At 38.9% G+C, this 15322-nt stretch overlaps 1 protein-coding gene across 1 annotated transcript in view; it reads left to right on the top strand.

Moving 5' to 3' along the window:
• Positions 1 to 2875: 2875 nt before the first annotated feature.
• Positions 2876 to 15322, top strand: part of AGBL3 (ATP/GTP binding protein-like 3) — a 146141-nt gene continuing 133694 nt past the window's right edge. The window contains exons 1-4 of the mRNA XM_011972153.1: positions 2876 to 3084; positions 4260 to 4367; positions 5605 to 5665; positions 9821 to 10006. Of these exons, the coding sequence (XP_011827543.1) occupies positions 4305 to 4367; positions 5605 to 5665; positions 9821 to 10006 (310 nt within the window). The 5' untranslated portion in view covers positions 2876 to 3084; positions 4260 to 4304. The remainder of the gene's footprint in view (positions 3085 to 4259; positions 4368 to 5604; positions 5666 to 9820; positions 10007 to 15322) is intronic.

Raw genomic sequence — 15322 nt, 5'->3', positions numbered from 1 at the left:
GCCTTACTTCCACATGAACTTAAAGACAAATGATTTCATTTCCAGTACATATTACTGTCTTGAATAGGAGAGTAAGTTAAAAAGGAAGAGTTAAAAAAAAAAAAAAAAAAGAACAGTGGATGCTTAAGCAAACCATTTCAATTTTACTTGGGCAAGTAAAAAATCCCTGTGAAGTCTCTTACCTTAAAATGATACGGATTCCAGCTAAGCTTCAGCTAAATAGTACTGCCTAGTATACAGCTGATCCCTGAAAAACATGAGTTTAAACTATGTGAGTCCAAGTATACAGGGATTTTCTTCTACCTCTGCCACCCTTGAGACAGCAACTCCATTACACTCTAACCTGGGTGACAGAGCTGTCTTTAAAAAGAAAAAAAATGTTAATAACCCCTCCTCTTCCTCTTCCTCAGCCTACTCAATGTGAAGACAAGGATGAAGACCATTATGATGACTTACATTTAATGAATAGGAAATATACTCTCTTCCTTATAACTTTCTTAATAACATTTCATCTTACTTTATTGTAAGAATACAATACATAATACATATAACATACAAAATATGTGCTAATCGACTGTTTATGTCATCAGTAAGAGTTCCAGTCAACAGTAGGCTCTCAGTAGTTAAGTTTCTGGGGAGTCAAAAGTTATATGCAGATTTTCAGCTATGTAGAGGATGATACCCCTAACCCCCAAGTTGTTCAAGGCTCAACTGCAGTTCATAACACAGACTTCTCAGTCTATGTACTTGCTGCTTACCCTGCCTGGCAGAGTCTCCCCATAAGACATCCTGTGGTTCAGCCCTCTGCTCAAATACTCCCTGGCCAGAGAGGCCTTCCCTGGCCATTCCATCTAAAAGAGCAACCCTAGCAAGGGCCCCCACCCCCAGCACCCCCTATTCTCTTTTTTCCCCCCACTTGATTTCTCTTCATAGCTGTTATCGTCTGAGTGATATCATTTTTATTATCATCATTGGTTTATTTGTTTACTCCCACCAGAATGTAACCTCCACAATAAATGTCTGGTTTTTTTCCTTGCAGTAGTGAACTGTCCCTAGTAGGCAGCAACCATCCTGTAAATTTGTTACACCAAGGCATGAGGATCCCTTGGGACCAGTAGTTTGAGCCTGCAGTGAGCTATGATTGTGCCACTACACTCCAACCTGGGTGACAGAGCTGTCTTTAAAAAGAAAAAAAATTGTTAATAAAATAATGAATGAATATCATTTTCAAAGTTTTGCCAAATTCCTAAGATTTTGGCCAGGCATGGTGACTCATGTCTGTAATCCCAGTACTTTGGGAGGCTGAGGTAGGCACATCACTTGACACCAGGAATTCGAGACCAGCCTGGCCAACATGGTGAAACCACATCTCTACTAAAAAATGCAAAAATTAGTGGTGCCTGTAGTCCCAGCTAGTCGGGAGGCATGAGAATCACCTGAACCCCAAAGGCGGAGGTTGCAATGAGCTGAGATCGCACCACAGCACTCCAGCCTGGGCAACAGAAAAAGTGAGATTCTGTCTCAAAAAAAAAAAAAACAAAAAAACAAAACAAAACAAAACAAAAAAACCCTACAGTTTTAAAATTATGCACTAAGACCATTTTTCTTCCCATGGATTACTTGATATGTGATAATATAACTATTTGGACTAAAAATCATGAAACTTAAGTCTCTCAGCTCTGCCATTAATTTCTTGTATAACCTGGTTAGATCACTTCTCAGTTTTACCTTGTGCAGCTGACATCCTATGGCTTACAGCCATGACTAAAACCCAACAGAAAAACAGATTGCATATATAAAGATTTCTCTGTGCATGTCACTTTTAGTGACTTATGTATGGTTAAAACAAGGTTCAACTATAAGAGCGACTTTTCAAGAGGTTGATCTAAGATATACTCTATTAATATTCTCTGTCCAAGGTCTAATCTGGAAGGTTCAGACTTTTAAACTGCTGACCTCAAAACACCTATTTTCAGAAACTTACAAAATACAAAGAAATTATATTAACCCATTTCCATGCTTAAGCCATAGTGCTTTGCCCTTTATTCTACTTTCAAATTTGTTGCCATTCATTATCTCCATTTCTACATTATCACGAATCTCATGGCATATAATGCTTTGTGAAAAGTGTTTATTTACATTCTTATATCACCAAAATCTAGACTTTTTTTCAGCTGTACTTGGAAAACTGTTCCAAATAGATTACATTACCCAGCAGAGCTAAAAATGAGGGAAAAAATCAATATGGGATGTTCATGAATAACGTCTGTTAATTAAATGAGACTACATATAGTGATTTGCAGTGATCAGGAAAACAGTGTTAAACATGCTAGCTGACGATTGCTATAAAGAATCTCTGAGCTGATAATTTTTGAGAATTCACCCTAGTTCATCTATGACTCTCCATTTAGTATTTAAGGAGAAAAGCCTCATTTTCCGAATTGAATAAAGAGAATTAATCACACAACTGTGTAGAACGGAACTCAGCCTGTATAAAAATCAAGACGAACGTACTTTTTAATATTCTAACATCTCCAAGAAGTAGTTTCAAGTACTGTACCCAAGAAGTTCAGGTAATTTGTCCATTGTCACACTGTTAAAAGTCAGGTGGGCTCCAAAGCGCAGTCCTAACCAGCATGCCTCCTCTAAGGCAATAGTCGAAGTGCAGACTTTGACTAGGAATTATTAGCTGTCTGGCCTTCCACGCTCCTAAATTCTTCCAACAGACCCCAAAGCCTCCCAGACACCCTCTCCGACCGCCCTGCTGCCCACTCCAAGTTCCCAGCATGCTCTGGGCTCCGACTTCCTGGGGCCAAAACCTGCGCAGGCTCCTTTCCTCCGCACTGGTTGTAGGTGATCGCCGAGGGCTGCTCAAAGTCTCGCGAGGGCGGACCCGTTGCCTGGTGACGAGAGTTGGGGGCGTGGCTGGGGCTGCGGATCTCCAGTAGTGGCATTCCTTCTAGCGGCTGGACCCTGGGTTCTCCGCTAGATCCCAAGATATTGTCCCCGCACGGAAGCGACGACGACTGGCCTGACCAGAGGACTTGGCCAGGATCTAGGTGCCGGTGCCAACGGGACGGTGAGGTAGGCAGAAGGAAGGCGGGGCGCCCCCTGCGGGAAGCGAGCGCGCCCCGGAAAATGAGCGCCTCACCACACCCTGGTGGCCAGGAGTGAGTGAGGGAAGGAACTCGGCCGCGTAGAATTGTGGCCTCATCCTGGCTCCCGCCAAAAACGCCTTGGTACTGTTGGGACGCGGCTGAGCGTGGACGCGCCTGCACCTGCCCCTCCTCCGCAGTGGTGGAAGACACCCGCGGAGCGCCGGTGAATAAGGGACTTCCCCTGAGGCCGGAGCGGTATCCGCAGCAGGTCAGCACTTCGTGTGCCCCGTGTGTACCTGTAAGGAGTGGAATTTACGCCAGTTGGGTTTTCCAAATGTGGAGTTGTGATGCCCAGGCAAAAACTTCAGTTTCTTAGGACTGAAGGTGTCATCTATGAGACAGTCGGCTCCGTGGCATTGGCAGTGATTTGCCATAGAGATTGAACTTAACTTATATGTAGTCCACGCTGCAAAACACGCTTTCTGTAGAGAGGGGCGTAAACCAATAGATTTGCAGTTGTCGAGTCCTTTGGTCTCTCAAGAACGATGGGAACTTGACAAGAAATTTCGATTATTCCCTGGTCTTAATATTAACCACATGGGAAGATACATAGAATGGTAGTGGTCATTACCAATACAACCTTCTAGTAGCTATTTAGATTTCTAAGAATAAGAATAATATAAATGAATATTAGAACAGAATCTACAGAATGATAATCAAAATGTAAAGTCTTGTCACTTGAACTTTTGGTCAAGTGAAAATCAAGGAGAAAACTTAAAATTATATTGCTACATTTCACAAAGTGACTAATTTTTAAAATTCATTATCTTTTAATGCCTCAGGATCATTCTGAACTTGCTGTGTAGTATTCAGTTGTAAATATAATAAAATGTGAATGATTTGGCTGTATACTCTGGAAATTCCTTTTAATTAAATGATTTACTTGATTTGTCTTTTATTGTGGTGGTTGTCTCTTATAGTCGTGGAAAATTCCTTTAAATCTCTGAAATTGAAAGTGTTATTAGTTGTACTGTAGTTTTTAGAGAAGACTGTTGTGACTGTTAAATACAATTGAATATATTTTTGAGTACTCATTTAATGTAGTAAACACAGCTTGAAAAGAAAAGCTGTCAAATAATTTCCTTAGAAATTGTTTTACAGCCTACCCGTATATTACAAGAAATCTCAAGTCAAACACTGGAAGAGATGTCAGAAGATTCAGAAAAGGAAGACTATTCAGACAGAACAATCAGTGATGAAGATGAATCGGTATGTTTTTCTCAACTTTATTTTACTTGGAGATAAAATTTGTATTATATAAATCCCTAATTAAAGTATTATAAAGTCAATTGGATATAAAAATCAATTGGATGTTTAAATTATTGTCATTGAAGTTGGGAAATAATTTGGCTGAAAAAGCTGAGTTATCACTGGGAACACTATGCCCTGTCTAGAAAGAGAAACTGTGTTTGTATTTTTTTGAGAAAATATTTTAGCTAAGATTCTTCTAGGTTTTTTAAAAATTTGTGTATGAAATTTTTAGTAGGGTTTTTAGGATTAGTGTCCACTTATTTTCTTATATGTGCTGATTGGATTGTGTTACATCGTAGTATGAATCATAGTAGAACCACCGTGTTCTAACCTTGTTGTGTATCACCGTTAACAGTTTATTGTGGCTCTGATGTCATAGAGGAAGGGACATGGAAGAAGAAAAAGGGGGGAAAATGTAGTATTTAAAATTCTTTAGTCTGTTTCTACTACATATTCTGAGATATTTCCTTCAAATTTTATTGAAGTGTAAATTATGTATGTAAACTAATGTCCCGAAATAAGCTCTTAAAGCTTACTTTAACTACTTAAAGGAATTACGGCTTTCTGTGTTTTTCTTTTTTTTTTTTTTTTTTTTTCGTGAGCCAGAGTTTCGATCTTGTTGCTCAAGCCAGAGTGCAATGGTGCGATCTCGGCTCACTGCAACCTCTGCCTCCTGGGTTCAAGGGATTCTCCTGCCTCAGCCTCCCGAGTAGCTGGGATTACAGGCATGCGCCACCACGCCCGGCTAATTTTTTGTGTTTTTAGTAGAAACAGGGTTTCACCATGTTAGCCAGGCTGGTCTCAAACTTCTGACCACGGGTGATCCATCTGCCTTGGCCTCCCAAAGTGCTGGGATTACAGGCATGAGCCGCCACGCCCAGCCAATTTTATTTTTAATTTAAATTGTTTTCCCAGGTTTACCAAGAATCTTTAAACTTCATTCCTTCCATAAAGTCATTATTATGACCTCACCCCAGTGGAAGAGGAGGAATGAAGGATGCAAACTTTAAGGTTTCAGAATATTTGAAGTGTTGGGTGCATTGAGACCAGTAGCCGATAATAATCCTTTAATTTTCTCGTTTATTAAAGGTTAAAGACATATACTCAATCCCAAGTACTAAAATAGATGTAAAAAAATCTGGATTTGAAAACTGTTGGTTTTTTAAAGAGAAATATTTTTAAATTCTTATTTTAGGATGAGGATATGTTCATGAAATTTGTAAGTGAAGATTTTCATCGGTGTGCACTTTTAACAGGTTTGAACCTATTCATATAGTTTTTGTTTAGTATAAAACCTTGAGTGGATAAAAAAGAAGATGAGGAAACTAAAAATCAGATTGAATAATATAGGGAATGATTATTCTAGTAGATTGTGAAAGAGAAATGTATCCACTTGCAGAATTCAAACTTTTCAGGTTTGTTTTACGTAAACCTATTTTATATTAGAAAATAATAAATGAAAGTGGTGATTATCTTATATTTAACATAAGGATTTACCTTGTCATTTCTTTAATTGTATTGAGTATATGACTCCAGTTATAAAGGACAGATTATGTTAGAAGTACATCTTCATTTAAACGAAGTAGATTGCCTAAAGAGTCTCCTTAATAAAGTCATTCATTTGCAACTGAACATGTGTGTGGGCATCTTGATGTATACTTAATTTTTAAAGATTTATACTTAGAGTTGTACTTTCAAATGCTAAAATATCTCTACTCAGTATTTACATATGTATCACAAGTACTCTGAAATTGAAGTTAAGGCCTTTATCTTTTTTTTCTTTTGTCTTTTACCACCATCCTAAAATAAATCTTCCTGTTTGAAATAACCACCATTCTCAGTTTGGTGTGTATCATTCTAGAACTTCTTCTTTGCATTACACATATCTATACCCATAGGCATAGAAATTTTATAGTATTGTTTTGTAGACTTTTCCCTGCTACCCTTTTCTGTTTTTTAAATTTTGCCAACCTATTAGGAGACAGGGGATAACTCACTCCTTTAACTAGCATTTCTGGGATTGCTAGAGAAATAGAGAATTACTTCTACAGGCTTATTTACTCAGATTCTTAGTTGATATGAATTGCCCATTTATAGTAATCCCTTTTTATGTTGCTTTCTTTGTTTAGAACATTACCAAAAGCAAGATGTAAAACATTTAATCACCCCTAAGTGTTCCTGTGTCTCTGCAGTAGATCCTCTCCTTCCAGGCTTCACTCCTGGCTCCAGACAACCAGTGATTTGCATTCCCTCCACCCCCCCGCCCATATTTGACTTTTCTAGAATTTCACAAAACAGAATCATACATTTTGTGTTTTCTGTCTTCTTTCATTTAGCATAATACTCTTGAGATTTATCCATGTTGTTGCATATATCAGTAGTTCCTTTTTATTGTTGAGAGGTATTCCATTATGTGAATAGACCACAATTTCTCCATTTAGCCATCCATTCATGCACAAATTGTTTCCAGTTTGGGGCTGTAATGAATAAAGCTCCTGTGAATATTTTTGTACAAGTCCTTGTGTGAACATGTTTTTATTTCTCATGGGTAAATCTCTAGGAATAGTATTGCTGGGTTATATGCTAAATATATACTATATGAGAAACTGTGAATCTGTTTTCAAAAGTGGCTATATCCCTTTGCATTCCCAGCAATGTGTTATTTCTTCACCAAGAATTCTTATGTTTTAATTCAGTACAAGTGTGTGTTTCCCTTACCTCGTGGAGCAAAATTGTAATGACTCCTTTAAACTTCTTGTCTGATTGTTTTAACATCTGGGTTATCTTGTTGTTAACATTTGTTGATTGCCTTTTGCCCTGAGAACTGGTCCTGTTCCTGGTTTTCCGTTGTTCATGCTATGTTGTGTAGATTCTGGGTCAATGTATTTCTTCTAGCAGGCAATCAATCCAGTTAGGTTTAAACAGTAAGTTCTGGCACCCCTTCTGTGGATAATAATTCAGATCTGATTTCTCATCTCTCAGCCTTTGCTATGCTGATTTTTTCTCATGCCAGTGTAGTTCAGGAGTTTTGAGACTTTTATAGATGGTTCAAAGCCCTGTTTAGTTCTCTTAAGTTTTCCTTGTATTGGTTTGGGACTGTCTTGCACATGTGTAATTCAGGGGTTGAGCTGAGACATTTGTGTGTGGGTTGGGAGGGTGGTTAAAGTTTCAGTTAAGTTTTCATAGTCTCTGAGAGTGTGTCTGCTTTCATAGCTCAGGGATTAGCCCAATTCTGTGGGCTCATACACAGGATTAGGAGATACCTTTCTCTGGTTCCTTTCTTCCCTTCAGGTTCCTTCCACACTGTAAGGACCCCTTTTCCTGGTTCTTCTGTTAAGATTAAGACTGGTTTTCTGATTTGGAGAACGAATTTTTTTTTATTTTATTGTGTGTGTACATATGTCATTTCTTAGTCATTCAGAATTTCTCAACCTCTACACTACTGACAACCCCACCACATTCTCCCATGACATCCTGTATATGCCTGCGTGATTGCCCTTGCCATATCACATCACCTAACCCTTCCTTCCCTCTCTCTGTACTGAGAACGCCTTGATCTCAGAGACTGTCTTATCAATGTTTGTATCTCTTCCCAGCACTGGTTCTGGCACATAGTAGGTAATCACTAAATAGGATATTATCATTGTTAGGGTGGTGTGACTAAATTATTCGGCTCAAGAGAAAAAGAAAAGACTACTCTCAAGCATTTTGGAATCAAACATTTATAATAAAAATAACCCCAAACTTTAGTAAATGGAAAAAAAAGGACTGAGTTTCTATTTGAGATTTAGCCATTTGCACCACTGCACCGCACTGCTCTGTTCAGCACGCTAGAGCAAACATTCATTCAGCACACTAGAGCAAACAAGGGTCTGGATTCGCCTTCCTGTGGGAGTGCTTCTCTAAGTTTTAACTCTACAGTCTGCTCTTGTTTACTTTTCAAATTCTTCTGATAGTTATGTTTTTGTATTTTATCTAAAATTTAGTTGTAATTAGTGAGAGAGAAGGCCTGTATAAAGACTTATGTTGCCACAGCAGGACTAGAACTCTTGTTCATTAACTTTTGATTGAATGACAAACTTGCAAATTTTACATGTGGTTGCTGGATTTTGTTGTATTCAGTTAAAGAATGTTGAACTTTGTCCTGATAAGCAGTTGTTTTGCTTGTGGATCAGTTTCATTACTTTGAGGCTTGCCTTTCAGCTTTGTTAGAGTGTGTCCAGCCAGAACAGTCTTTACTCCAGGGCTGAGTTCATTATTTAGGTGTCAGCTCACGTTACCTCTTTAGAGAAATCTTGCCTGACCACCCTATCTAAAATAGCATTCTCACTCCCACTTTCCTGTTTCTAATCTTCATTTATATTTCTGTGTTTTATTTTTGTAGCATTTGTCATCACTGAAATTATCTTGTTTTCCTACTTATATATGCCCTGCTACAGTTTAAGCTCATGATGGCAGGGACACTGTTTTTTTCACTCTGTATGGCAATTGTCTGTTTATAGTTTTTAGCACATAGTAGATGCATTATAAGTATCTGTTGGATGAATGAGTCTATAGAACAATCCTGATAAGTAGCTAGGGCAGGTGATATTATTAGTTATTGACCTGTAGTAAGATTTGTGTTCAAAGAGGCTGCCTTGCCCAAACAAAGTCATACCAAAAAAAGTGATAAAAGGGAAGGAATCCAGTTATCTGAGCTCTAGTCCAGTTGCTGTATCAGCTGTTGTACAAAAATAACCAAAAACTAGTCTCGGCAAAAAGCCACATTTCAGAGGTGAAACAGCAAGAGGAGTCAGTGAGACAAATGGAAAACCAAATATGTAGAAGGGAGGGGGAAATCCAGGAAATGTGTCATAAGAGAAGTACGCTTAAGGAGGGGTGATCATCAACGTCAAACTGATGCCGTACAGTATCACACCAATATACCAGACCACTGCACGGCCTTCTTGGTGTGGCCCCATACTAGCCTATATGAATTGTGTTCCTGGCATTGTATCACACAGTAGCTCTAGAAGGAAAACTGAGAAAAAGTTGTGACTCAGTTCACCAGCAAACCTTGAGAATACAGTTCCAGTAAGTAGTGAGGAATTATAGTTCATCACTGTATTTAACTCATTAGACATTTAGATGATTTGCTAGAAGAGCTACAAGAAACAAATGTTTTTAAAGTAGTAGTGAGCTTTTAGAATAAATTAATAGTATAAAGGTCAACTATTTTTTGGCTATTGTGAAGCTCAATCATCACAAAATTTCATTAGTACTTTTATAAAAAGTGCCATGAATTATAAAACATTTGTAATGATACCCACACATTGAACAGTGTTGAAAGGAAAAAAGGAACTATATAAAAATTACAGGAGTTGGTATTTTTCTTCTTCCCACTCATGATTGTGTTTGAATCTTTTTCTCAGCTGACTCTTTTCGTGATCCCTTCTTCCCCCGGACTACACAGATACTATTAGAATATCAGCTAGGGAGATGGGTGCCACGTCTTCGGGAACCACGGGATTTATATGGTGTATCTTCTTCTGGTCCACTGAGTCCAACACGGTGGCCATACCATTGTGAAGTCATCGATGAAAAAGTCCAGCATATTGGTATGTTTTTAGCAGTTTGGGCGATTCAGATATTAGCAAACTTACTTTGCCAACCTTGATTTTAATGAGGAGACTCATAATGTTAGAAAACAGTACATTCCAACAGAAATATAACATGAGCCACATATGTAATTTTAAATTTGCTTGTAGCCACATTTAAAACGGCAAAAAGAAAATGAAATTAACTTTAAAAATGTATTTTATTTAACCCAAATATATCCAAAATATTTCATTCTTTTTGTACAAAGTCTTCAGAATCTGGTGTGCATTTGTCTTTACAGACGTTTGAATTGAGATCAGGCACATTTCAAGTGTTCAGTAGCCACATGGGCTTAAATGGAGGCACTTACAGCATTTGCTTGGCTCCTGAAGCTTTAGCAATTCTAAACAATTGCAAAGGGCATGACAGTGTCCCAGGCACAAACTCATACACAGAATGAAGGCATAGATGGAGGCTATGCCAGAATGGCTGTGAGCTGTAGTCCTGCTCTTTGTGGCTCCCTGTCTCTTTCTCATTTCCTTCTTGTATGTCTGTCTTCTTCTTAGTGTATCTTTATCTTCTTTTACCTCTTTCTGCCTTTTTCCTTTTTTCCATTTCTTTTCCTGTTTCATTTTCTCTTTCTGCTCCTTTGTCTTTTACCCACTTTCTGCTTTTTCCTTTAATGGATGTTTATGAAACTGAAGAGTGTATATTTTAGTATATATATATTTTTAATGTTTCTGTATGTGTCCATTCCCAAATTCAGTTTTTGCTTTCCTAGGTAAAGCTTATAGTCTTATCTCTCCAATCTATGCACAGGTATGACAGAAACATCCCATTGTTCACCATCTTTTCACTGCCACAACTCTCCACCTTTTGTTGATTGAGGCATTTATTGCCAGGTAGAGATCTTAAAGACATTCATTGGTGAATAAAAAAAAATTACACATACACACTTTTTATAACTATACTTATTATAGTGCCTACTAGGAGTTCTTAAAAACTAAATTTTCTTCATATATCATCTGGCATATAGATAGATAGATATGGGGAGATAGATATAGATAGAAAGATAGAGGGGTGGAGAGAGAGAAAGAACACTGGTTTTTGTTCATGGAGGACAAAGTTAATTTTCTTCAAGAATTCCAAAGTTATAGGGTTAAAAACATATTAAAGAATTCATGCTTAATAGTACTAAACAGAATCACTTATTCGTACCGATCTCTTCAAAGCTGGGTATATATTTATCTTCTTTAGTATAGGACATCTCTCTCCCTTTTTCTCCTTTCAGTCCTTCTACCATCATCCCCACCTCTCCTCTGTTACCACCCCCTCCAACCTCATTTTTTCTACAGCACCAGGGCAGGAAATAAAAAAGTCAAGCAGAGAAAACACTGCCATGCTACTGAATTTGAACCTTCCACCAAGCCTTTCTTTTTGTACTTTGGTTCTTTTTCCCAGCCTCCTCATGACATATCTGTGGCAGAGAGAATGGATAAGGAGCAATAAAGGAAAATCCCTATGCTCCTACTGTGACTTCTGCCTGATTTCTCTCCGGTAGCAGTGATGAGAGAATGAGAGCAGAAGAGACCCAAAAGGAAGAGGAAAGCAAGATCCCATTGGGCCACTGCTTCCCAGTGTCACTTCCAGCCCCATGTGCTCATTCCACTCAACTCTGTTCCACCTCATCTAACTAGAAAACCCTTCTGTTGCATCCTTGCCACACCTTTCTGTTCCTTAAATTTCCTAGCCCTCACTTTCAGCCGTCATGTTTGCCCTCAGTCGCAGGAGTCACCATCAGCAGCTCAGAGTTGGGAGAGGTTCTGTTTTCTTTGGTTGCTTGGTAATCCCCCACTGTTACTGCTCAGGTTCTTTCAGATGAGGGCAGCTGTGTTTCTGGCCTCTTCTATTGAAATTTTAAATATAGTTTCTAACCAAAATATTGTTATAAGAGTGGCTAGAGTTTGTGGTGCCATCTTTCAGATATCTTATATAATAAATAGGCTTTGGGCTCTGTGAACCCAGCCTCCACCCTGGTGAAGGTGCAGTCACCACACAGTACAGGTACAGATGCAGCCTCTCTCAGCATACATTTCCCAAGATCCCCAGAGTCATGTCACACAGCTACTAGTGACACTGTCTGTGCAAGGTAGAATCATGCTGGATAAAAGTTTTATTTTGGGCTATGCCACTGCTCTTTTATTTTCAGTCTGTGTCCCTGAAATTTTTGCAAGCTCCGCTGGTCCTCAAGCCAACTGGAACACCCAATACAATACATCCTTGTGTAGGAAGACTCATAATCTTCACCCACATTTGTCCTTGATGGCTTTTTCCACTTTGCTTGCTAGCATTTCAGAAAGTTTACTTCCCACAGTCTTACATATTGCCCTAGACCCTGCTTTTGTCACTTGACTATTGCAAAGATTTTACAAATTTGGATATTTGAAAGGACTTGGAAGACTTCACAGAGCATTCTTCTGTGTGGCTTTTATTTAAAGGCAAAGGATAGGTGCAGCAAGAGAAAGATACTATGGCAAGCATTGGGGCTCAGGTGCAAGCTTTCCAGGGGCCTTATTCACACAGACTGCCTGCCTTCAGATTGAAACACCAAGATCTATGTGATGCATCTTAGCTTCAGAAAACCTCAAGGCAAAAGTTCCCATCTGGGTTTTTAGGCCCTTGTAGTCATGACATCAAGCCAGGCTGTCTTCCTGATTCTGCCAAATGAAAACCATCAGTAAACAAACTGGCCATGCGGGGTTTTTGGGGGCAGTTTCAGACAGTAAACAGCATATCATTAATCTTACTGTTCTTATCTTGGCCAAGAGTCAAAGCTGGACAGCCAGAATTCCCCAGAGGTAAAAATAGAGCTTTTCCAGTCCAGCTATAAATTAACTCTGTCTTACACAGCCATATATCTTGAAAGTATTTCCATATCAGTTTATATATATTAATCTCCTTTTTTATAAACTGGTACATCAGATTTCATTAAATGGATGAATCAGAATTTCTTTAACTGGTACCTTATTAATGAATTTAAGGGGTTTCCAGTCATTGGCTCTGACAAACAGAACTGCATAAATATCCTTTTATGTGTGGCCTAATGCATATATACATACATATTTTAGGGATATTTTGCTAGAATTTCTGGTATAAGGATACTGTCAAATTTTCCTCCAAAAAGAGTTGCATCAATTTATAGTCATAAAAGCAAATAGTTTATGAGTATGGTCAGGGGTCCTCAAGACGACTCATATTCAACGATTTGCTTCAAGGACTCACAGAACTCAAGAGAAGCCATTATACTCATGGTTATGGTTTATTACACTGAAAAGATACAGATTAAAATCAGCAAAGGTAATAATGGCATATAGCAGTGGTCCCCAACCTTTTTGGCACCAGGGACCAGTTTCGGGGAAGACAATTTTTTCACAGATGTTGGGGGATGGTTTTGGAATGAAATTGTTCCACCTCAGAGTATCAGGCATTAGATTCTCATGAGGAGCACACAACCTAGATCCCTTGCATGCACAGTTCAAGGGATCTTGTTCAAGGGATCTTGAACTGTTGCTGCTGAACTGATAGGACCTGTGCTGGTCCATGGCCTCAGGGTTGGGGACCCTTGCTATGTGGCAGAGTCCAGGTGAGACCAAGCACAAGCTTCCACTTGTTCTCTCCCTGTGGAGTCTTAGGAACAGCACTTAATTCTCCCAGCCATAATGTGAGATAATATGAAGTGCTGCTAATCAGGGATGCTCATCTAGCTTTGATGTCACTGGTTTCTATTTGCAGGTTGGTTATATTTACATTCAGTGCCCACATGGCTGACCTTAGTTACTTAGTCTCTGGCCTTTCCAGGGGTCAAAATTGATACTGTGTGTCCAAGCCCTCTACCACCACCACCACAATCAATCAGTTGTTAGCATAAACTATCTGACATAGCCCAAGGTCCCAGGTAGACAAAGATACTCTTAAGAGGCAAGGTATTCCAAGGCATCAGAGGTTATCTCCCAAGAGTTTAGCAAGGTCTAAACCTTTACAATGTGCAGGGTTTGGACAACCAAGACCTGCTGAGTTAATCATTTATGCATAGGCTACTCACTGTCCCTCGGCCTAGGCTCTCTTAACAGAGAGCCTAGTTTGTATAATATGATTATCTCCTATTTTAATATTCTACTATTTATACCTTTTGACAAACTTGTGCATAATCACTCAGCATAGAAATTAACTCATAATTAAGTAGATCTAGTTCTTAGCCCATTTTTCATTGATACTACTTACCAAGGAGGCTGTGATTCAATTTTCCAATACATTTGATCATCATCATTTGACTTACTTACATAAGGGAGAGGAATCATTCCAGCAGTACCGATGTTAGACTGTATCTGCAGTATTGTAGTAGATGTAACCTGAAAAATAAGAATCAAGAGATAATGGCCCGTTACCTCTGTCATTAACAATTAATTGGTCCAGTTCATCATTATATCATATGACCAGAATGTCTCCCAGAGCAATGCCCCTCAAGTTTGCAGGCTTCCGTTCAACCTTTTCAGCTTCTAAGAGCAAGGTTGGTCTTAGAAAACTGACTTCACCTTTTTGGGCATCTAGTATAATTAAGCTAAGAGACTACAGTCTCTTGCTCCGAGCCTCTCTCAAAGCACCAGTGTAATACTAGATTTTCCTCATTACCTAATTCATTTATTTATTCCTGTGCCTTGGCTATTTCTCCTATTTTTCACTTGTCATAATTTTTTACCCAAACATTTTCACCTTTGGAAGAGTTGTTAGGCTTATTCACTGTGCTGGTCTAGATTGCCAGCAGTAATACCAGTCTAGCTCATGCCTCCTTTCAGCTCATTCCATTTTATTTAGAGTAAGAATATATAGGTATAGAACTAGTGGGCTATCTTGACCACCAAGAAATACAGCTCCATTCACTGTCAATCCGAATTTTGCCAGATGGGGTGAAGATACAGTCCACCCCATTAGGCCCATAGCAATTCTGACATAAAGGTTGAAAGGTAGGTTTCTTGCTTAGGAATGATTCCTGTTTCTAGCACCTGCAGTCTCCAACCACTGCCCCAGGTTGGAAAAAAGAAAAATTGAGGTGACCTGAGAAATCACTTTGTTGTTTGTACCAGTGTACTCCTCCATCCCTTCTTCTCCAGATCCACCATAAAAGTAAAAGAATTTGTCATGTGGGGACCCGGTCTTGTCCCCCTCATGTTGAATGTGCATACACACTCATGAAGGTATATATGTCAGCCCTTCCTGCCTTTATCACCCCCCATTTTAGACCAAAAAAAAAAAGTTTCAATTACCTTTTCCAATTCTCT

This window comes from Mandrillus leucophaeus, unplaced genomic scaffold, assembly GCF_000951045.1.
Source record: "Mandrillus leucophaeus isolate KB7577 unplaced genomic scaffold, Mleu.le_1.0 Scaffold1276, whole genome shotgun sequence".
Taxonomy (NCBI): Eukaryota; Metazoa; Chordata; class Mammalia; order Primates; family Cercopithecidae; genus Mandrillus; species Mandrillus leucophaeus.
Note: the sequence above shows the minus strand (reverse complement) of the source record. Positions and strands in the feature narration are given on the sequence as shown.